General features: G+C 51.0%; 7 protein-coding genes across 7 annotated transcripts; 4 read left to right on the top strand and 3 right to left on the bottom strand.

Annotated features, from left to right (window-relative positions):
• Positions 1-693: 693 nt before the first annotated feature.
• Positions 694-4,091, top strand: N7517_007168 (glutamate dehydrogenase (NAD(+)); the record flags this gene model as incomplete). The annotated part of the gene is made up of 3 exons (XM_056724898.1): positions 694-1,003; positions 1,056-3,886; positions 3,945-4,091. The coding sequence occupies 3 exons, from the start codon at positions 694-696 to the stop codon at positions 4,077-4,079; spliced, it is 3,276 nt and encodes a 1,091-aa protein (XP_056581148.1). The 3' UTR covers positions 4,080-4,091.
• A 298-nt stretch (positions 4,092-4,389) lies between these two features.
• Positions 4,390-5,794, bottom strand: N7517_007167 (uncharacterized protein; the record flags this gene model as incomplete). The annotated part of the gene is made up of 3 exons (XM_056724897.1): positions 4,390-4,449; positions 4,527-5,544; positions 5,784-5,794. 3 exons carry the CDS (start codon positions 5,792-5,794, stop codon positions 4,390-4,392), a joined length of 1,089 nt encoding a protein of 362 aa, XP_056581147.1.
• A 773-nt stretch (positions 5,795-6,567) lies between these two features.
• Positions 6,568-8,736, top strand: N7517_007166 (threonine/serine exporter family protein; the record flags this gene model as incomplete). The annotated part of the gene is made up of 1 exon (XM_056724896.1): positions 6,568-8,736. One exon carries the CDS (start codon positions 6,568-6,570, stop codon positions 8,734-8,736), a length of 2,169 nt encoding a protein of 722 aa, XP_056581146.1.
• Positions 8,737-11,539: 2,803 nt separating this feature from the next.
• On the bottom strand, positions 11,540-12,631 carry N7517_007165 (Short-chain dehydrogenase/reductase SDR; the record flags this gene model as incomplete). The annotated part of the gene is made up of 2 exons (XM_056724895.1): positions 11,540-12,143; positions 12,171-12,631. 2 exons carry the CDS (start codon positions 12,629-12,631, stop codon positions 11,540-11,542), a joined length of 1,065 nt encoding a protein of 354 aa, XP_056581145.1.
• A 1,369-nt stretch (positions 12,632-14,000) lies between these two features.
• N7517_007164 (uncharacterized protein) lies at positions 14,001-14,942 on the top strand (the record flags this gene model as incomplete). Its single annotated transcript, XM_056724894.1, has 1 exon — positions 14,001-14,942. The coding sequence occupies one exon, from the start codon at positions 14,001-14,003 to the stop codon at positions 14,940-14,942; it is 942 nt and encodes a 313-aa protein (XP_056581144.1).
• Positions 14,943-15,410: 468 nt separating this feature from the next.
• On the top strand, positions 15,411-15,914 carry N7517_007163 (uncharacterized protein; the record flags this gene model as incomplete). The annotated part of the gene is made up of 1 exon (XM_056724893.1): positions 15,411-15,914. One exon carries the CDS (start codon positions 15,411-15,413, stop codon positions 15,912-15,914), a length of 504 nt encoding a protein of 167 aa, XP_056581143.1.
• A 596-nt stretch (positions 15,915-16,510) lies between these two features.
• On the bottom strand, positions 16,511-21,911 carry N7517_007162 (type I polyketide synthase; the record flags this gene model as incomplete). Its single annotated transcript, XM_056724892.1, has 2 exons — positions 16,511-21,754; positions 21,825-21,911. The coding sequence occupies 2 exons, from the start codon at positions 21,909-21,911 to the stop codon at positions 16,511-16,513; spliced, it is 5,331 nt and encodes a 1,776-aa protein (XP_056581142.1).
• Between the last annotated feature and the right edge of the window lie 681 nt (positions 21,912-22,592).

Raw genomic sequence — 22,592 nt, 5'->3', positions numbered from 1 at the left:
TTCAGGTCACCTGCTTACCTCTTTTTCGCCCCTGTTCCTGTAGCCTCAGCCACGTTCCAGGCTTTGAGGCAATTTTTCTCATATCGGCCCGCATGACGCAGCGGGATTTTTCCTTCGGCCTGAGAGCTCGGGAGGGGAGCTAAGCTCCAATCAGCGTGCAACGCATCGCCGGCTCTTAGTCAAAAGTGGACAGAGAATGACCGTTTTGGGAGGTCCAGGGTGGAACTGCGGACCTCGATGGACTTCGAGACTCTATACGGTTGAACCTCCCGCCTACCATCGGTTATAACTGGCCAAGCGTGTTGCGGGACATATGTAATAAAATAAAATCAAGATATTAATAGAGATTCAAGGGAGTTACTATTAAAAAAGTTGAGAATCAAGTTTTGTATATAAAGTCCAGGGTTCCCCGGATTTTCTACTTCTGATTCAAAAAAACCATTCCATTTTCTCATCACCTTCAGTCCATGGCGACGATCGGTGATCATTGTATTTGCCAGTAAGTCTTCCCCCTCTTGCCTCTTCTCCTTGCTTGTTATCTCGACTTGCCAGTCGAGATAAGAACATTCTTTGTGTTCCTTATCTCCCAACACGTGCCGCAGTCGATGATTCATCTCAGCTCATGCTCTCGTCCTATATAGCTTCTTTCATCTTCTCATTACGTGTTAAGAGGTTTACCTCACATACTCAATCATGTCGTCTCCCGCATCTACCCCACAGTCGGAGACTCCCAATGGCCATAGCGTGAGCTTGCCTGGTCGCCCTCAGCCTAAGCCCTTTGCGAGCCAAGATGGAAGCTCCGGCTCCGGCACCCCCATCGGTTTCCAGCGCTACCCCCCTCACAACAAGCACTTAGATCATGCCGTTGGAAGCGCCTTGCGACAACCGTCTCCGCAGCCCACTCACTTGGGCATTCCCGGTACCCCGCACCGTGTACTCTCCGAGGAGGACCCGGGGTACATTGCGGCTACCTTCGAGGGCAAGCAGAAACAGATGGAACAAGGTCAGTAGAATTGATTGATATCGATATGATACAATTGGCTAATTCCAAGCAGTCATGGACATTTTGGAAGAGAAGGGCTTCTTCCCTAGTGACTTTGTCATCTCCGAAACCACCTGGTTCTATAACAAGCTTGGCATCGACGATACCTACTTCCAGACCGAGACGGTGGATGCTATTGTGACCCAGATCCTATCCCTCTATGCCGCCAAAGTCGCCGCCTATGCCCGCGATGATAAGCAATTGGAGATTCGTCTGGACAAAGAGGCCGAGGACCATGCTGTCTACATTGATACTAGCAGGCCCGGTATGGCTTCTATCGATGGTCCACGCTACGAGCAGCGCATCGACGAGAAGTACGTCAACCACTCCAAGGGTGCCAACAGCTACCGCGTGGAGACCTTCCGCTCGCCTAGCCCTCTGCCGGGTGACAATGGCCAGCAGCTCCGCTGCTACTTCGTGTATAAGTGCCAGTTCGCCAACCCCAACCCCTCACCGAATGAGACCAATATCGACATCATTGGCGAGAAGCGTTTCTTACAGAAGGCCACCCCTAACACCAAGGCGATCTACCAAGAAATCATCACCACGGCTGTTGGTCGCTCCGGTCCTGTCATCGAGATGTTCGAGATCGAGGGAAGCCGCGAAAAGCGTCTGGTGATTGCTTACCGCCAGGGATCCGCCATGGGCTTGTTCAGTGCTCTGTCGGATTTGTACCACTACTACCGCTTGACCAGCTCGCGGAAGTACCTGGAGAGCTTCTCCAACGGAATCACTGTGATTTCGCTCTACCTGCGTCCCTCGGACAACTCCGAGATCTCCGCCAAGTTCCCTCCCATTGAGGCTGCTATCCACCAAATCATGAAGGAGGTCTCCCTTTTATACTGTATTCCTCAGAACCGTTTCCAGGGCCACTTCGCCACTGGTCGTCTGAGCTTGCAGGAGACAATCTACGCCCACTGCGCGTGGGTGTTTGTACAGCAGTTCCTTAACCGTCTGGGTTCAGAGTACACTTCGTTGTCTGCTCTTTTGGACAGCAACAACAGTGTCCACGCAGAGTTGCTCTCAAAGATCAAGAAGCGTCTGCGTACGGAGACCTTCACTGCTGATTACATCTTCGAGATTATCAACAAATACCCCGAGCTGATCCACAAGCTCTACCTTGACTTCGCCAACACCCACTACGTTCAGACCCAGGAGTCTGGTGATGACTTCCTCCCCACCCTCAGTTACCTGCGTTTGCAGGTTGACGAGGTCCTCGACGGCGCCAAGCTGAAGCAGCTCATCCGTGGCACCGCCATGAACGAGCACGACGAGATGGTTATGACCTCCTTCCGCGTGTTCAACTCCTCCATCCTCAAGACCAACTTCTTCACCCCGACCAAGGTGGCTCTCAGCTTCCGCTTGAAGCCGGACTTCTTGCCAGAGCACGAGTACCCCCAACCCCTCTACGGCATGTTCCTGGTCATCAGCTCCGAGTTCCGCGGTTTCCACCTGCGGTTCCGTGACATCGCTCGTGGCGGTATCCGTATCGTCAAGAGCCGAAACGGCGAAGCATACAACATCAACGCTCGCTCGTTGTTCGATGAGAACTACAACTTGGCCAATACCCAACAGCGCAAGAACAAGGATATTCCCGAAGGCGGTGCCAAGGGTGTCATCCTTTTGGATGCTGACCACCAGGACAAGGCGCGGGTCGCCTTCGAGAAGTACATTGACAGTATCCTCGATCTGCTCCTGCCCCCGGTCAGCCCCGGTATCAAGGACCCGATCGTTGATCTGCACGGCAAGGATGAAATTCTCTTCATGGGTCCCGATGAGAACACCGCTGAGCTTGTCAACTGGGCCACCGAGCACGCTCGCAGCCGTGGCGCTCCCTGGTGGAAATCTTTCTTCACTGGCAAGAGCCCCAAGCTGGGCGGTATTCCCCACGACGCTTACGGCATGACCACCCTCTCGGTCCGCCAGTACGTGCTCGGAATCCAGCGCAAGCTGAACATCGATCCCTCCACACAGCTCAAGCTGCAGACCGGTGGTCCTGACGGTGACCTTGGATCCAATGAGATCCTTCTCTCCAATGAGAAGTATGGAGCCATTGTTGATGGATCCGGTGTGATCTACGACCCGAACGGTCTGAACCACGAAGAGCTCATCCGCTTGGCCAAGAAGCGCGCTATGATCTCAGAGTTTGACATGACCAAGCTGTCCCCCGAGGGCTACCGCATCCTGGTTGACGAGAAGAACATCAAGCTTCCCAGCGGCGAGGTTGTCCACAACGGTATGATCTTCCGTAACACATACCACCTGCGCTCACAGGAGAAGTTCGACGTGTTCGTTCCTTGTGGTGGTCGCCCCGAGTCCATTGACTTGTCCTCCGTCGGCAAGCTCATCAAGGACAACAAGTGCATCATCCCGTTCATCGTTGAAGGTGCCAACTTGTTCATCACCCAGGACGCCAAGCTGCGTCTCGAGAAGGCCGGCTGCATCCTGTACAAGGACGCCTCTGCCAACAAAGGTGGTGTCACGTCTTCCTCTCTGGAAGTCCTGGCCTCGCTGTCTTTCAACGACGAGGAGTTCGTTGAGAACATGTGTGTCCGCGAGGACGGAACCGTCCCCGAATTCTACCAGGCCTACGTCCGCGAAGTGCAGGAGGTCATCAAGTCGAACGCCGCCTACGAGTTCGAGGCCATCTGGCGCGAACACGAGCAGACTGGTGTGCTTCGCAGTGTACTCAGTGACCGTCTCAGCTTGGCCATCACCAAGCTTGACGAGGAACTCCAGATGACCGAGCTCTGGGACAATGTTGCGCTCCGTCGCTCCGTGCTTGGCGACGCTCTCCCGCGTCGTCTGTTGGACAAGATCGGTCTGGAGACCATTTTGGAACGTGTATGTCTCCCTATCTCCTTTTGCCCTTGTTAATTGAACACCCGCTAATAATTCCCAGGTCCCTGAGAACTACCTCCGTGCCATTTTCGGCAGCCACCTGGCCAGCCGCTTCGTGTACGAGTACGGCAACCAGCCCAGCCAGTTCTCCTTCTTTGACTTCATGACCAAGCGCCTGGCTAAGCTTCAGTCGTAAGCCGTTGGAAGTAAACATTCCTGTCGCGCAAGTGCTGGTTTTGACCCTGTTTTGACATTATGTTTCCTTTTAACGAGAAAGACTTCCCGGAGTCAACGAAATACTTAATACGGAACAATTGAAGATCTGTTCCCTTGACGAATGTATGGTTAAAAAAATTTGGCGAGCGAGAGAAGAGAGAGGCCGCTAGGGCAATATGATCCTTTAGAATCAAAGATTCTTACCCATTGGAACTAGCAGTTCAATCTTACATACTTCCAGCACGTAAGTTCTATTATATTAAAACAAGTAACCCCATTACCCCATCATTCTACCTCCATTTATTCTGAGACGACACAGTCTCGGCCATAATCAACACAATATTCACAGCCTACATGGTATGTTAGTATGTCACCTCGAATAGGACCAACACCCTTAGCACATCCAAATTTAGGTAAGGAAACCCACCAGTAACAGATCCACACCCTCGGAAACCTCAACCTCCCACCTCCGCCTCGACTTCACTTTGGATTTACTGTAGTCTATCACATTGTGTCGCGTGATATGCATGATCTTCTGATTACCCATCATCACACCAGTACCCGACCCAGCTAGCTGCATCACTCTCAACTCGACTTTTGAGCCAGGTGCATCAGCTTCTGCATTATATTCTAGTCCAGGACCGGGACTAGAATTTTCATGGGCATTCTGCGACGAAGATGAAGGCAATGGTGAAGCCGGCGCTGGCTCTTGCGGCGGCTCAATTGCATCGAGCAGATCTCGTAGGGAATTAGGTGAGTCTCGGCGAACTGAGTCGTAGGAGGGAAGAATGGAGTGAGAGTGAAGATGGTGTGTATGCCTCGGTGGTGACGTTATTGGACTCTGAGCGGGATGTGAATGTGAGTTGGGCAGTGGTGGATGCATCTCTTTCTCGTTTCTCTGTACCACACCCGCATCCCCCTCATGCTCTTCCCCAGAAACAGCACTATAAGGCGGCGGCTCGTCCGGCACAGCCAATTCGCTTGCCAATCCGCTCCCACTTCCTATAACCCCAGACCCCAACCTAACCGCAAGCGCATTCACCAACCGCACTTCAAGCCTAAACCCACCCCCAACCCCAACTCTAGACCCCGGCCCATCGCCAGCCCATGGGATAGAAGCAACCAGTAAATCCGCAGTCCGCTGATTCTGATCCGGAAGTCTAACACTCCACTTCCGGACGCTAGACAACCACGCACGTCGTAATACGAGCAACGGTACACCCTCCGCGTCGCAGACTATGCGACTCGTGTTCGGCCATGGTTTCCCGAACACGGTGTAAAGGAGGACGTTGCGGTCTGGGCTGTCGAGGGCTTCGTGTGTGCGGATGCGGTTGACCGTGTAGGCGGGTGAGGGGGTTTGTTGTCTTGGGGTGTTATTGTAAGGGTTGTTGCGGTGTTGGTTAGGAGGTCTGCGGGTGGGGAGAGGAGGTGGTGAGGTTGAAGTGCTATAGGTGTTGCAGGGGATATGATGTTGGATTTGGATTTGGACATTGGATTTAGTGTAGGTTTGATGTTTATGCTTATTGTGTATAATGTAGGTAGGTATATATATGTATTGTAAAGATATAGGAAAAGTTGGAGACTGATGACGATATTGATGTGAGGTCGGGAGTGCCGGGTAAGTGTGATGGCAGGTCATTAATTTAGGAATACAGATATAAAATAGAATAAACAAGAAAAGAACATGAAATCCATTTTTAATTGGATATAGAGTACAAATGAGATTGGAGTAATGCTTCTAAGCACTACCTTACTACCTATGGATTTAACGGATATAGCACATTTACTGATTTACTGGTATGGACAACCGAACTACATATACTTAGATGGCATCTAGACCTATAGAATCCAAAATGGCATGTCTCAACAGTCTCTCTTAACTTCTATAGGCCCAGTTAGAATCCCATAAAAATTCCAACCAGGTGGAACCATGGTCCACACATGCCAATGCTAGACGCGCAATCTAGATCAGAAAAAAATTCTGCTTAAAGCATTTGGAGCATTTTGGTGTGAGAAATATATGTTCAAATAGAATGTATGTGGTGAAATCAATATAGAGTTAGGGGGAGAAGCTTGTTTTTTTATGGCAGCTGTCAGGTGTCAGATGTTAATGTCAAGATTCTAATATTGAAAGTGTTAGAACCTTGGAAGTGTCTGATAGAAATTAGCCAGGGGGTTCACGGGTTCACGGGTCCGGTTTGTTTCCTAGTTGGGTCAGGCCAGGAACAAATCCTCGTGTCCAATGCATAAATTTCATTAAAGGATCCAGGTTCTCCTTTTATAATCCACCCCATTTCCTCTTCTCTCTTAGAATGATGTCCGACCGTTTGTGGGGCGTTTTGTTAGACCATTGTCGCATTAACCACTCTGCCGTGTGGTCTAAAAGAGGTCCATTCCTCTAATATCTCTCGAGAAAACGCAAACAGTTGCACTTCCGCCCACTTCCGGCTTCACATTTGCTGTGCGCCATGCCGGATGCCATGTCGGAGGCGCAGGAAAAGTTTCCGCCGATCCCTCCCCATCCTTCTGCGGAGACAGCCGAGGGGAGCCGAGCCGAAGACAATGACCACAATGTCAATACCAACACAGAAATCCCTCACTCAGATGAGGCTAGCCTGAAGCCTAGTATATCGAATATCCAAAGATGGCGGACAGCAAGCCAGCGGGTGCGAACTGGCGCTGCGACGATAGCCGAGAAGCTCGGACGACCCCCCGAAAGAGATGCTGATGGCTTGGATTCGCCAATGTTACCAGAGCACTATGGAGCAACAGACGATATCCGAGGATTCGAGGCCCGCCAGGCAATCGACGAAGAAGCTCGCCTCCCACAAACAGACTATGATTCACAAGCTCGGCATTTGGTGGAACGAATGGGGATACAGTCTGGGCCACGCATCGAAGAACCGCGCTCCGGTTCGACGACCCCAGGAACTCCAGATGGGACGGCAACACCCGGCGGGCCACCCGGAGGACTTCTGTCACAATTGCTCCGTGTATATGCCAACAACCTCCACACTGCGAGTCGAATGAGTGTTGTCTCCACGGCATCAGAAACAGACCAAGACACAGAAAGCGTCCCACCATCCGGGACAGTGACACCGGGTGGAAAGAAAGACAAGTTGAAATGGTACAACAACGGCAATCACCCCAGAAAACCAACCCACAGCTATACTTCCTCCCTCGTTAATGCATCTATGGATTTGGGCCGGGTTGGGGTTCCTGGAGCCACGGGCCCCCCACCCGTGAATCCCAAAGAACGAAAGAAGCAAAAGCGCAAGAGTAAGAAAAACATTAAGCTCACCGTCCACATTGCCGCCATTCTCGCTCGCCAACAATACATCATGCAGATGTGCCGTGCGCTAATGAAATACGGCGCCCCAACCCACCGCCTCGAAGAGTACATGATAATGACGTCCAACGTACTGGACATCAAAGCCCAGTTCATGTATATCCCCGGATGCATGATAATGTCCTTCGACGACCAGCTAACCCGCACCGCGGAGGTAAAGATCATCCGCGTAATTCAGGGGCTGGACCTCTCCCGTCTCGCAGAGACACACAACATCTACAAAAACGTCGTCCACGACGTCATCAGCGTCGAACAAGCAACCCACGACCTAGACGAGATCATGCAACGTAAACCACGCTACAACCGCTGGCTTCTCATCTTCCTAACGGGCTGCGCCAGCGTCGCCGTCGGCCCATACGCCTTCAGCGCCCGACCCGTCGACCTCCCTATCATCTTCGTACTTGGCTGTCTAGTAGGCTTCATGCAGCACGTCGTCGCGCCAAACTCGGCCACCTACTCAAACGTGCTAGAAGTCACCGCCGCAGTCCTCACCTCCTTCATCGCGCGCGCTTTCGGCAGCATCCAGCACAACGGCGAGCGCGTCTTCTGCTTCTCAGCCATGGCGCAGTCCTCCATCGCAATGATTCTACCGGGCTTCGCCGTACTAAGCAGCAGTCTCGAGCTACAGTCGCACCAGATGAACGCGGGATCGATCCGACTTGTCTTCACGATTATCTACTCGCTCTTCCTCGGGTACGGCGTTACCGTTGGTACAACGATTTACGGGCTGATGGACCACAACGCGACGAAGGAGTCAACGTGTTCGAATCTCCCGGAGGTCTGGGGGAACGAATATATTCAGCACTTTCCGTTTGTCGCGCTGTTTTGTCTCTTTGCAGCGCTGATTAATCAGTCGAAACCGAAACAGTTGCCGGTTACGATCTTCATGGGTGTTTGTGGCTATGTCACGAATTATTTTAGCACAAAGAAGCTCGGCTCCAATCAGGTCGCTAATACTGTCGGCGCATTTACGATTGGCCTTCTGGCTAATTTGTATAGTCGGTTGTGGCATGGTCATGCGGCTGCTGCTATCATTCCGGGTATCTTTACCCTCGTCCCATCGGGTCTTGCGTCTAGTGGGTCGATTATTTCTGGCTTGCAGTATGCTGAGGCTGTTGCGTCTGGTAATGTCTCCAGTGCTGCTAATAGTGCGACCTCTAATAGCTCGCTTACCTCGTTGGGATATGGTATGATCCAGACAGCTATTGGTATTTCCGTTGGGCTGTTTATCTCCGCTTTGATTGTCTACCCGCATGGAAAAAAGAGGAGTGGAATCTTCAGTTTGTAGATTCAGATGCGCATTTGTTTGATTTAGCGATATATCTTGTTTGTTTTATATTGTATCATTTACATTAACGTCTTTGTTTCCGAGGGAGCGGAAAAAGCGTTCCATTTATACCAGATATACCATCTATCCACCTCACTAAATACACGACATCATCAATACCTATTCCAATACCCAACATCAAGGCGTCGCGAGAGTTCCCAAGAAGACAACCCAAGCCGAAAAGTCCACACCAATGGACTAGGAGTCGCATGATGCAAGTGCACTGGCGCTCTTTCACTATGAAATGTTGAGCACTTCCTGAGGTGTGTCTGTATAAATATGTACTCTCGGCCTAATTCCAACTTCTCATCCTCATCAACCAACATTTTGGCTCTGCAGTTCAAAATTCGTGTAAGGTCCAGGGTTTAGGGTTTCAGGGTGCCTTTGTTTATTTCGTTTAACCTGCAAACGAAAAGGACCAGGCTATTTCATTTCCCTTCTTTCTCAACTCTCGTACTTTAGACACCTCCTATCTGTATAACTAAATTCCACGAACAAGTTGAGTTCAAAGCCTATGCTATTTGAAATAAAAGAACATCTCTGATATTATCTACCTAGAGACGCCTCAAACTCGAACCTCCAGCGCTCCATACAAGATCAAAATGTTGAACCCAAAATCTCCCAAGACACCTTCGCTGTCATGCCGAAAGATCGCCAACAGGCTTTGTTGAAAAGACATGAGAGAGTAGACAGATTTTTTGAATCGAAGACCACAGACCGACCGTAACTGTGATCTGGACTATATGATACGCCCATGAAGGTCTTCTGGAGGCTTTAGACGATGAAAGCATAACGGCCCTCGAGTATACCACAGCCTCAAAGGGCTAACATTCCTCAACAATGAGAGCTGGTTGAAATGAGTAAGAATTACTTTATGTTGATATCTCAACTCGCTCACCACATCTTGTTGTGGCAAGTAACTAACTAGGTAGCTTCGTGTTTGCTTGTAGAGAATCAATCCTTTTCCTCTCCTCTCGCTCTATCACATCTTACTCTTTCCAGCAAATCTTAAGCATGACTGCACATCGACAGTCCGTTTGCAACCTTTTCAGTTTCGGTCATTCCGCTAGCCTCAGGCGTCCTCGTCCTACTTAAAATCCCCTGCATTACTACTACGTATAGCCATGGGCGGCAACTGAGACCACAACGACATAAAAAGACTTATCATAAAGAGTACTATGATGACTACTCACGATTTATCTGATTGTGACCTACTCCAGAAATTGATGGTAGGCGTGCGGACTGGAAGGAAGCCAGTAAGACACTCTGGGTTGACGGTAACTCACTGGCTAGGATTCTACTAACTAGGGTGGAGGTCAAGAACGAGACTCAGCGTATGACAAGGATGTCATTGTTTGGATAGCCGCCTCGCCTTCCTCTCTCTACTCAGTAATTGCCTCATCTGGTCAAAGACCTGATATGAAAGGTAAAGTGCAATGCAAAATGAGAAGCAGAAGCTGAACCCACACTTCTAACTATCGAAATAGCGAATGTGAACGCACAGGCTGGAGATAGTCGCTGGAAAATCCCAAAGGGCAGCACAGACCCTTCCACTGTGACCTTGAGGATTCAAACCTTGACCTTTCACCCTTAACGTGGTCGAAACGACGCCTTCATCACAGGGATATACCTGCCTTCGATGGTTCATGGGGCTACGCTCGTAAATACTGTGGTATCCGATAGGAGGGGCTATGAGGCTCCCAGAACAAGTCTTTTTCGGTTCGTCCAGTCGCTCAGCTGTTGTGTTGTTATAGCACTCGAAATTTCTTTACTGACCGTATCCTGTCTATTGAAGCTTGTCCAGCCTCGTTCTCCGTCAAATAATGATTCCGGAAGAAATGGACCAAGGGACTGACAACAAAAAGACGCCAGGAAGAACTTAAGGGGAAAGCTGCACACAATGTGATCTCCTAGCAGCTCTGTGAAGACGTGAAGAACTGTCAAATGAGAAGATTAGGCTTGAAAGATAATAACAAGCGGCCGGTGTGAACTGTGATGTCTCAACCCGCTCAATTTTTGCGAAGCCTCGCCACCGAGGATGCCACAAGAGAAGACATTATCGATGGATTTGACCTCGAGTTCGAAGACGCCGAATCTATAAGCAAGCACCCCTGACCACCAGTCTTTCTCGACAAGGTTGGGTCTCGAGCATGTGTATTTTTATATATAACTTTAGTGAGTTCATTATCTTTTATCTACGTAGTGTGTCTCTTTTCATGATTTTTGCTGATACATTATTTAGAAAAACGGGAACCATATATATAACCTAGTGCATGGAGCAACTCACAAACAGCTTCAACCTCACAAGGTTTCCTTATCTTGCCTCAGAACCCAAGCAAATAACCTGATGGAGAAGCTAGCCAGCTCTGAAAAGATTTGAACGACTTAAGTGCCTTTACTCGCTTGGTTGTGTTATCAAGGCGCTTTGTTAGATATATCAGCCGTAGGTTCGCTCTCATCTAAACTATGTATGGTACGGGGACTAGGAAAGTAGGTCGACGATATGATCTGTACAGACCTTGCACGCACCATTTCTGTTATACATTATTCCTCCATAATATGCAACTTGTCACATTCTTCCCATTCGGAGTCTTTCCTGCTATATATTGAGCAATGTGTAGTTTAGCTACCTGGACAGTTTAGTTGATGTAGTTTAGTTGATAGGGTTATCTTTCTGTTCTATGGGGATTAAATCATACTACCTAATACAAATTAAATCATACTACCTAATACAAAGCAAGGTAAAACATCGTATACCCACTACTCAAATCTCTGCCAACAGGCTGTCAATGTTCATTACCCGATTTAGATCTCCCACAGTTTCCTCCCACACCTGAGCTTGCATCTTCCGACCAGCACAGCTCTCCCCATACCCTGAAAACGGAGCTACCTTACAATCACTCAGATATCTACCATCTTCGCTCTCGCCAGCCAGTACTGCCGCATGAACAAGGGTCTGAGCACCCATAGAGACAGATCGGCCCACAACCCTCTTCATACCAGAAAAGACCTTCCCAAGAGCCCCCTCAGCTCTACTATGCAACTCAGATCCATAGCAAAAGCCAGGATTGACGGGACTGAGAATCGCACCTTGGGAAACATATCTGTGGCTGCGGAAAAGCTCTAGGAAAAAGAGCTGATAGAGTAGATTCGACGTGTAGTATCGATCACCCATGTCAAAATGCGTCTTGTCATCCAGCACCTTGATGAGGGGATGACTCTTCGCAGTAGAGACCTGGGATTCTTTGAACTTTGCCCAAGCAGCAGCTTCGCTACCGACGATTGAGATCACCGAGCGGGGACAGGTGGGGTTGACCACATCCTGTTTGTTGAGAACCGGAAGGAGAAGCAGAGTAAGCAGAGCAGTGCTTAGTCAGTTTATCTGGATACTCGACTCGTGCGATGTCGATAGAGCCTGGGTATAGTTGAAGCTGGCAACGCCGGCATTGAGGAGGGCGAAGTCGATACAGATGCCAGATTGCTGGAGACGCCTAACAAAACTGGTAATACTACTATAGTTTTCCAAGTCTAGCTCCCAGACTTCGACAACGGGAGGCTTGATAGACTTGGGAAGGGAGACGAGGAGGGAATTGCGCGCAATTTCGCCTTTAGAAAGGCTGCGTACAGCTAGTATGAGATGCGGGAGACCAAGCTTTAGTAGCTGGGCTGAGGCCTGGTATGCCAGGCCAGTGTTTGAGCCTGTCACTATGCCGGCTTTGCCTTGGAGAGAGGTGGTCGATGGTGCCCTAAGAGGGCACACTAGGAATGAGCCTTCCGCACCGGCCCACAAAGCCCAAAGCCCAACCCAACCCAACCCGTAAATGGGCTGGGCTTTGGGCCCGGTCCTCGGGCCCATCGATGGGCTATAGGCCCATGGTAAAAGCCCATTAGGCCCCAAACAATACAAATATGCCAAGTTAAACCCCCTTTTTAGGTTTTTTTAATTACCCCATGTTTAGCACCGTTTCTAAGCCTTATCCCTAATGTAATATTATATCAGTTTAAATGATCTAGAATCGATTACTAGTTATTTCTCTAAATCATATTTAAAAACACGAAAAATTTGTTTATTTATAATTTTTTTAAATTACAGAGGTTCTCTAGAAAGTGGTGGTACTCCCGCATAAATCGTAAATATATACTAACATTACACATTTTCTGTAATATCTCAACTTCCACCGATCGGATTCTATTCTAATTAAAGTATATACTTATATAGCTAGTATAAACCTAGATTCTGAGTTTTAACTTTATACGACTAGTAAGAGGTCGTAATACAGCGATTACAGAGGCTGGTAAGATGGGCTTTTATGGGGCTTTGCGGAAGTCTACTAGGAATTTGCGGTAGAGGAAACCGGGGTAAGAATTGAAGAAAGACATCTTGGTGTTATTGGTAGAGATGAGAGTGGATGATTGTAAGAATCTATTGCGAGAGGGCCAGCGAGGGTATAAATAGTTGAATGGCATAACTACCTCTAGGGCTCTATAGAAAAACCGACGGTGCCGTTCTCAACTGTGATTGGCTAGTCGGGCTTAGGCGTGATGCCCGAGAAATCGACGGTGTCGTTCTCACCTTACATCTTCCATCGCCCTACAGTCTTGATCATGATCTCAGAGATTATCCCGGAAGCAGTCTCTCCAGACCAGTTGTTACGCTATCTCCCGGCCCACCAGGTTTTGATTTGCTTGCGTTGCCGTTATGCCATTCAACCCGGGGCTATCGTCCGCCATCTCAAGGAGATTCACCATTTAGATCGCTTGCGACGTCGAGCGTTTCTAGATTATGCGGCTCAGTTTCAGCTAGCCCAAATGGATTCTGTAGTCTTAACAGACGAGACTCAGTTTCCGGTGGACTTGTTACCGATTCACGACGGGCTGGTCTGTCGCCTTGAGGGGTGCGCTCACCTATGTGCTACTCTCAAGCGAATGAAAGCGCATCAGTCATCTATGCATTACAACAGTACCAGCAATGATAGAAGCTGGTCCTCAGTGCCGCTGCAGACCTTCTTTCGGGGAAATGCCTTGCGTTATTTTACAAACCCGGCGCTCTTGGTGTTGTCGACTGATAGTTCAGAAGAACCAACGAGTGCAAGCGGGGAATCTCCAATGACTGTAAGTAGAACAAGTAATAATTCGCAGACAAATTCTTTAACTGTCATTTGCAGACTATCACAACCCCAGATTCAGAGCAAAGAATACTAAGTCTATCTACCCTTGAGAACAACATGTCGTTGAGCATCGAGAACACGCACCTATTCGACCATTATCTGAACTACACATATAAAACGATATCATGTGGCTCAGATACTGACAGCGCCTTCCGGATCATTGTCCCTGAATTAGCCGCCCAATTCCCATTCTTGCTTCATGGGATGCTAGCCTGTTCGGCGCTCCACCTGGCTTCCAGCAACCCCCAGAATCAACGATCATACATGCTCCAGGCAATCCGACATCAAGACCAAGCACTTCCAGCATTCCACCTGGCAACTATGCAGGTCGACACGAATAATTCTCAAGCAATACTGGCCTATGCATTCTTCCTCGTCGTCTACGGCCTAAGCTCCGAAAGTGAAGACGAGATATTGTTTCTCGGTAATGACCGGGAAGCAAGCTCCCCGTCTTCGAACTGGATTAGTCTTTTGCGCAATGGCTGCTCAATGCTGTGCAATGTCTGGACTGAATTAACACAGGGGTCATTAGCTCCATTCACAGCAATATGGCGGGATGATCTCAGCTTCGCTGCTGACCCGAGTGATACATTACTTGTATCATTGTTGTCTGCCATGCCAGACTCAAGCGAAGCTGTTGCTTACGACCAGATATTGTCGGATAATAATATGTATATATACCGCGATGCAGCTCTCAAGTTGGCGGAAGCATTTGAGTTCATACGACGATTTGGCGCGACGTTGAGTGTTTGGGATGCTCTGAGTTCGTGGCTGACTCGGGTGTTGCCCGAGTACTTTGATTTGTTAGATCATAATCACCCGGGGGCATTGCTACTCTTGGCTTATTACGCTGTTCTACTGAAGCCACTCCAAACAGAGTGGTTTCTAAGGGGCCGGGTTACGAAGTTGATGGATGAAATTGGACGACGGCTGGATGGGGACTGTTCTCTGCACATATGGAATTTGTTTTTGGTTGCCCAGCGAGAATTTCTTTCTTAACACTGGGATTTGGCTTCGCAATTTGGAAGGAGGGAGAAGAAGAAAAAGGAAGTTGGGGGGGGGTTATACTCGCAGGTGGGGACATCGTGCCTTCCTACACGAGTAGTTCTCAAATGGGAAGGAAGCCAGTAAGTGGCAGAGATAGGTGGGTAATGATTCATGACTGCAATTCTCTCGTAATGGAAGAGCATAGAAGTCCTAGCAAGGGCTACAGTAAAACAAGCAGATAACAATAAAGAGAAGAGTAAGAGACAAAGAAGACAAGAGGATGACGGTTGATGGACTACTATCACTCCCTTTGAATTTGTATGTCACCACCTGTAGGCTGTTTGCTTCTCCATGTCTATAGTAATACCCTCTTGTCTTCCCTGCTCTGTATAGCTTTCTTCTCCTCTACACATTAGTGCAAATATTCCCAGAATCCTCCAATCTCTAGTAGACCCCCTGGTCTCTATGTGCCTTCCCAAAATGGAGAAAATGAAACAGGAAGGCAAAACACCAGCTCTCCATGTGCTTGAAAGCGATGTTGGTCAATCCGATGACCCCACACGCATAACTCCGACCGGAGACGCGGCAGCCTCTACCACGCCGAGTCAACGGAAGGCCGCCCCTGTCCCCGCAATGAAAAAGAAGGCCGATCGCCCCCTACCGGATTCGTACATCGTGAAACCCCGCCAAGGGCCTTCGTATGACTACGCGTGGTATCATTCACCCCTACAAGAGCCCGCTGTGTACCACATGAGTGACCCTGCAGCGGCGGTGACTGCATATCAGGCCATCAAGGCAGTGCACGAACGTGTGCAGTTTGATTTGCGGAACATGAAGTCCGTGCTGCTAGAACGGGGATTGATTGAGGGCTCTGACTCTGAGTGCTCTGACTCTGAGTGCTCTGACTCTGAGTGCTCTGACTCTGAGGACGAGTATGCTAGTTCTTCTGATGGCTACGTTGATGTTTTTGCTGGTGCAAGGTAGGGGGTGCGTGCACTGATATGGGGAGATGGAGACGGAGTTAGTTTCTTACTGTTAGTCTACTCATGGGGCCCATGGGCCACTTTTTGATGATTTTTGATATTTTTCTTCTGAAGCAAGTCCTTCTGACCAGTGGAGCACAATGAACTGTATTCCTTTCCAATTTACCAGTGTTTTGTAGCCATGGACTCCTTCATCGCTCCTTCCGATGGTGGCTCGAAGGGGGAAGATATTACCATCTAGGAAGGTGACATCGTTACACGTGACCACATGAAATAACCACGTGACATATCCTATTATCTTAGGTCGGTTAGCGTAACAGAATGAAGCGACATTCTTCACATTTCGGCTTTTCCTACTCCGTACTATATATTGCAAAAAAGAACATAAAAGATAAATTTCGGTCCGTCTAGTTATCAAGGCTCTCGCAATCATGGAATGGAATATAAAACGATACAAACGTAAATCAGAGACATGAAGAACACAATAAAAACTCAGAAGTCAACAAACAACAGAATGATCTCAATATGAACACTAAGAATAACCATCGACTGGTCCTGGTTACTTCGATCAGCCGATCGCGTTGAATTGAAGGCTAATCAATTGCCAATCTTCTCGGCAAACCACACCACCAGATGACTGACAGTTGGATGACTCCATGTCAACGTTGGGGGCACCGCGACCTTCAGCGTTTGCTGCAGCTGGCGACGCAAAGTGACCGTCATGACTGAGTCAACACCCAGATCAGCCAGGGCTGCCTTTGAATCCACATCCTCAGGTGTCATCTGCAAGACCTTGGCCACACAGCCCCTGATCTTCTCGTCCAAATACGTCTTGAGCTCCGGTCCCGACGTAGGCACCACATCACTGCCATTGGAACCTGCAGCCAGCTGCGCGGTACCAGATAGTGCGCCCACGCGTCGCACTGCGATATCATTCAGGATGGACACAGGCACCGGCTCCCCATCCTCAAAGGCGCGGCTTCGCAATACAACTCCGTGGTCCATGTCATACTTGGCGAGATGCTGCCAGGCAGCAAAGGCCTCATCGCGCGTCACGTCCGTGATTCCTTTGGATTCCAACTCCGCGTTAATGAAGTCCGTGCTGGCACCCATGCCCAGGCCCCGCCACGACGTCCACTGGAAGGATACGGCCGAGTCGCCTAGGCGCGCCCGGTGGGTCGCCAGTGTATCCAAGAAGGCGTTACCGCTGCCGTAAGAGGCTTGGCCAGTGAAACCGACCAGGTTTCCACAGGAGGAAAACATGATAAAGAAATCAACACTCTTCGGGGGGAAGACTTCATGCAGGGCTAGCGCGCCCGCAATTTTGGGCGCGAGAACCCGGTTGAAGGCGTCGCGAGTGGTTTGCATCACTAGCTCGTTGTCGAGGACGCCGGCGGCATGTACGACACCCTGGACCGAAGGCAGGGCAAGGCGGTCCAACGCCGTCGACAGCTGCTCGACCGCATCCGGTTTGGTGATGTCTAGGGGAAGGACATGGACCGAGGCGCCGCGACTCTCCAGAAGGCGGATCTTGGCTATTGTCGGCTGGAGATCTGTGCTAACTTGGTCCCAGGTTCGGCGAGGGGGAAGGGCACGCCGCGAGATGAGTAACAGACGCCTGGCCCCCTTCTCAACCAGGAAGTCAGCGACCTCGAGTCCGAGTATTCCGAGACCACCGGTGATTAGATATGTGCCCTCGGGACGGGGAAGCAGGCGAGGACCGTCGCTGACGGGGAGCAGCTTGGTGCGCGGTAGGCTGCGGAACCGGGAGGTGCGGGCGATTCCGTCGCTGAGTCGGACGATGTCGGCCCCCTGGATGTATCGCATCGTCGACAGGGGAATGATAGGCTCTTCAACGTCGATGAGGGATCCCATATCAGGATGCTCGCTTGCAATGATGCGGGCCAGGCCGAACAATGGGGATTGAGCCAGGGCGGTGGGTGTTTGACCATCGCCCACGTTCGCAGTGAGAGTGAAGACTTTGATGGGCAATGAGCCATTGACGATGAATTTGATCAGCTCGAGGAGGCTCCAAGTGAATGACTCGGATGCAGCGGGAACCTCTGCCAGTGAGGCAACTTCACCGGGGATGTAGGTCACCACGGTTCCCTTCTCCAGTGGGAGGGATGAAGCGTTATTGAAGAAGTCCTGTGTGGTGGCGAACTGGAAGGATTGAATTTGGGTTGGCAGAGTCGCGACATACTGGGCCCGGGTGGTAGCATCGGGTGAGACCAGAATCACCGTTGTGATGGACAAGGGCTCTTCAGCTGGGGTGGCCGGTGGCCAAGCGATCTGATGCACGAGACTCTCCATGCTGCCACTGACGCCAGGGGTGCCTTCAATCTCGGAGAAGCGCATGGCCGTAAACTTCGCAAGGACCTCACCTGCTTCGCTCACCACGCTAACGTGAGAGGTGGGCACTGCATCCGAGGCTTCCTGGACATAGAGCCAACTGGTCTTGGGCGGATCCTCCGAGGTGAAGATCTCCACGCGCTCGATCTGGGCCGGCATCCGCAGCGCAGCTGTTTGGAAGACAGTTGAGCCAACGGAGGTGGCAGCGTCGAGAATCGGGGCCCAGGAAGAAGAATCCCACGGCAATGGGGCATCTCCCAGGACGGCGGGGTTGACATCAACGCGCGCCAGCATCTCCGTGGTATTGCGGTGGTGCTCTGTTACAGCCCAGGGGAATCCCATGGCTGAGACGCCCACCTTGTCCAAGTAGTCAATCGAAAAGTTGTCTGGTAGTTTTGTGACCAGTCGCGATTTGACGGCGGCGAGGTCGATGCGATCTTCGGGACCCAATACCTTCCGATCCCAATATGCAGTGGTGTGAGTGACCCAGGAAGCATCGTCATCCAACAGCGAGGGCTCACTCGGAATCAGCCGGGACACGACCTTCACCTGGTCCTGCTGCACTACGACCTGGACAGATCGTGGCGCGTTGATGGCAACGGGAACGCGGAGCACCACGTTCTGGAGCATCTGGCCGCCGGTGCCCTTCAAGAAAGTATTAATAAGACCCGCTGCCGGAACGATCTCGGTGCCGTGCAGGGGATGGCTGCCGGGGAAAGGCTTTGTTTCGTTGTCCAGCCGGCTGGTGTAGACAAAGGTGTCAGTGCCGGGCACTGGGATGCGCTGTCCTAGAAGCGTGTGCTTCTCGACATCATGCGTGAGGCCTGTATGGAGGGGCGCTGTCTCTATCTTGCGCCAGATGGGCTTATGCATCCAGGTCGTGGTGGGCAGTCCGGTGGCCCAGCGTCCAGGCATCTGCGCCGACCAGTTTACTTCCGCGCCGCGGCAGTGAAGCTGTGCAATGCTGTGCAAGATATACTTCTCAGTTGGCTTTTGACGAAGGAGAGTCGGAATAACTGCAAAATCCTCCATGCCTGCATCCATTAGCGTCTCGTTGATAGAGTGAGACACCACTGGATGGGTTGAGACTTCAAGGAAGAGGCGATATCCGTCCTCAACAGCGGCCTTGACGGCCGAGGTGAGACGGACGCGGTTGACCATGTTGCCAGCCCAGTATTCCACGTCGCGCAGGTCCTGGCCGCGAGGGTCTACCAGTGCGGTGGAATACAACTTGATGTTCGGACTCATGGGGGACAGAGTCTTCTCAAGCGCGTTGCGCAGAGGATCCACAAGGCCATTCAGGGTTGGACTGTGGAAGGCAATATCGCTCTTAACAGTGAATGTTTTCACGCCCCGTGCCTTCAAGGCCTCTGCTGTCTCGGCCACCATCTCCTTGTCTCCAGCCACAACGCAGGAAGAAGGCGATGAATCAATGGCCACAACCAGGTCTGATCGGGAACCTAAGATCTCTTCGGTCTCGGCAGTAGGGAGGTTGACAAGGATCATGCCGCCCTTGCCCATAACCTGTCGGTATAACAACGCTCTGCGGGTGACAATTAGCGCGCCCTCTGCTGGGGATAAAGCCCCGGCCACAACACTGGCCGCGATTTCGCCAACGGAGTGGCCAATCACGGCCTGTGGAGTGATACCATTGCTTTGAAGCATGGCGCTGAGCCCGATTTGCATGACATAGGTAAGAATCTGTACCCGGTCAGATGATTCAAAGTCGCCCGTCCGGAGCAGCTCTATGGGCGAAAGGCCAATCTCAGCTTGGATTAGCTCATCGAGTGGCTGAATGGCTCTGAAGAATACAGGATTGTGAATTAGTTGCTTTCCCATGTCTGGCCACTGCGCACCGTGCCCGGAAAACACCCAGACAACGTCCTTGCTAATATCTGCGCCTAACACACGGCTCTGAGTCGTGAAAATGTGGTCGACTCCATTGGCCAATGATTGCAAGACCTGCTCAGCGTCACGATGGTCGTCAACCACAAGCGCTGCTCGGTAGTCATGGTGATCTCGTCGCGTAGCCAGAGTGGTGAGAATGTCACTCAGATTATGATCCTTCCCTTCAACAGTGATCCACTCTCGCAACGTTTTGGCCTGTAGGGCCAAGCGTTTCTCCTGGGGCCCAGACAATAGCAAAAGGCCTGGTCCGGTGACTGCCCCGTCATCCAGGGGGTCGGGCTGCAGGATAGGACTGAACTCCTCGATAACTGCGTGGGAAACGGTACCTCCGTACCCATACGAGCACACACCTGCTCGCCGGATAGGGTCCGAGGAGGGCCACGGGGTGGCCTCCTGGACGACCTTCACGCCAGCTGTCTTCCAGTCGATTCGGCTATTCAGCTTTGTCAAGTTGGCCTGGGGCGGCAGGATGCCCTTTTGAATGGTCAGGATTGCTTTTATGAAGCCCATGACGCCTGCACCAGCTTCCAGGTGACCAATATTGGGTTTAATGGACCCAATGTAGCACGGATCTTCGGCGGGGCGGTCGGCGCCATAGACGCCTGCGATGGCGGATATTTCAGTTGGGTCGCCCAGGGGTGTGGACGTGGCATGGGCTTCCACATAGCGCACGGTGTGAGGGTCTATGTTCGCAACGGCGAGAGCATTGTGTGCTGCTAGCTGTTGCGCTTTGGCATTGGGGGCCATGATGCCGTTTGTCTTACCATCCTGGCATACTGCACTGCCTTTAATGACAGCCAAGACGTTATCATGGTCGAGCAATGCGCGGTGTAAACTTTTGAGGACGAGGGCGCCGGCGCCTTCACCTCTAGCGTACCCATGGGCGTCATCATCGAAGGACTTGCAAGATCCATCAGACGAGATGGCCCCCGCTTTGTCGAGGACGCGGGTCAAGCCTGGCCCACAGAGGGCATTGACACCTCCAACAATAGCCACCTGCGATTCCCCAAGCCGGATGGCTTGAACTCCATGATGGATGGCGACGAGAGACGATGCACAGGCCGCATCCACGGCAGTGCTGGGTCCCATCAGGTTGAGATGATAGGAAATGCGATTAGGCACGCCACAGTACGCGGTGCCAATACCCATCCAGGCCTCGACATTCGGCAGATCCTCCAGCACTAGTTTGGAATAGTCGTCTGAATTTACACCCCAGAAGACCGCTGTGTCGCTCCCAGACAAGCTCTTGGCAGGAATACCGGCATCCTCCAGGGCTTCCGATGCCACTTCCAGGGAGACTCGTTGTTGGGGGTCCATCTGCTCGGCCTCCTTAGGGGAGATTCCAAAGAACTGACAGTCAAAGTCTTCCAGGTGATCCAAGAAATAACCACGCGACGTCGTTTGCTTGAGGAATTTCTCATTTCGCGGATCCCGACGATAGTAAGGCTCCCATCGCATCGGTGGAATCTCACTCACTGCACTCTTCTGGCTGAGGAGCGATTGCCAGAGAAGCTCGGGGTTGTGATTGCCTCCCGCCACGCGGCAGGCCATTCCCACCACCGCCACGTCGTTGGAGAATTCCTATTCACTGTCAGTCTGGAGGAACGCTTGTAGCAGACGATGCAACACGTCGGGGTTTGGGGCCACAGACATATTCACTGTACTCTGTCCCTGGGGTCTCAGCTGGTGCTGGGGATGTGCCCCCAGAGGGGTATGTAGAAGTTGCAACAGAATGCATGTCTCTCAGCAGTTAAGAGACTAAATCCCTTAGCAATCAATGTCAATCTTTCTTCATGGAAATGTTCACAGCTGTCGGTTATTGATCTTCCTTTATATATCTCGTTCCTTAGTACAATATATGGACATCCATTCCTCCGGGCCTCCTCTGGGCCTCCCCTCCAAGGTGGTTTCTTATCGCCTCGGTGAGGCCGACATCCAGAACATTCACAAGGTAGCCTTTGAAATCAAGAGAATCAATGGAGATAGTGGCTGCCGCCATCTAATTTCCGAATTGGGGCATCTTTATCCAGGTCCATTCGTCCATTCGGGGGTTGTTCGGGGTTCCGACATAATGCAGCCAAGCTTCACAAGATTAATCCCACCGACGGCCAGCGGGAATATCCGTCAAGTGTTGTCTTCCCGCCCGTAAGCTGTGGCGATGGCGATCTTTGAAAGGATTTTCAGGGATTTGAGACGTTGAGGGCAAGCCTCCGTCAGCCCTAAGCCTGAACGGGATGCATGCTGATTTACCCAAAGGAGCGCCGGGGATGATTTCTTTAAAGGGTGGCGGCTGAGCTCCCCCACTCTTTGGGACCCTCATGGGAACTCCGTTTAGATATCTCAGAGGAGAATGTGCATCGCTAAAGATACTCTAAAGTTTTGATCAGGCCATTTTGACATGTCTTGACAGGGAGCCCAT

Source organism: Penicillium concentricum (assembly GCF_028827145.1).
Source record: "Penicillium concentricum strain IBT 3081 chromosome Unknown utg000002l_segment0_segment0, whole genome shotgun sequence".
In the NCBI taxonomy this organism is placed as follows: Eukaryota; Fungi; Ascomycota; class Eurotiomycetes; order Eurotiales; family Aspergillaceae; genus Penicillium; species Penicillium concentricum.
Note: the sequence above shows the minus strand (reverse complement) of the source record. Positions and strands in the feature narration are given on the sequence as shown.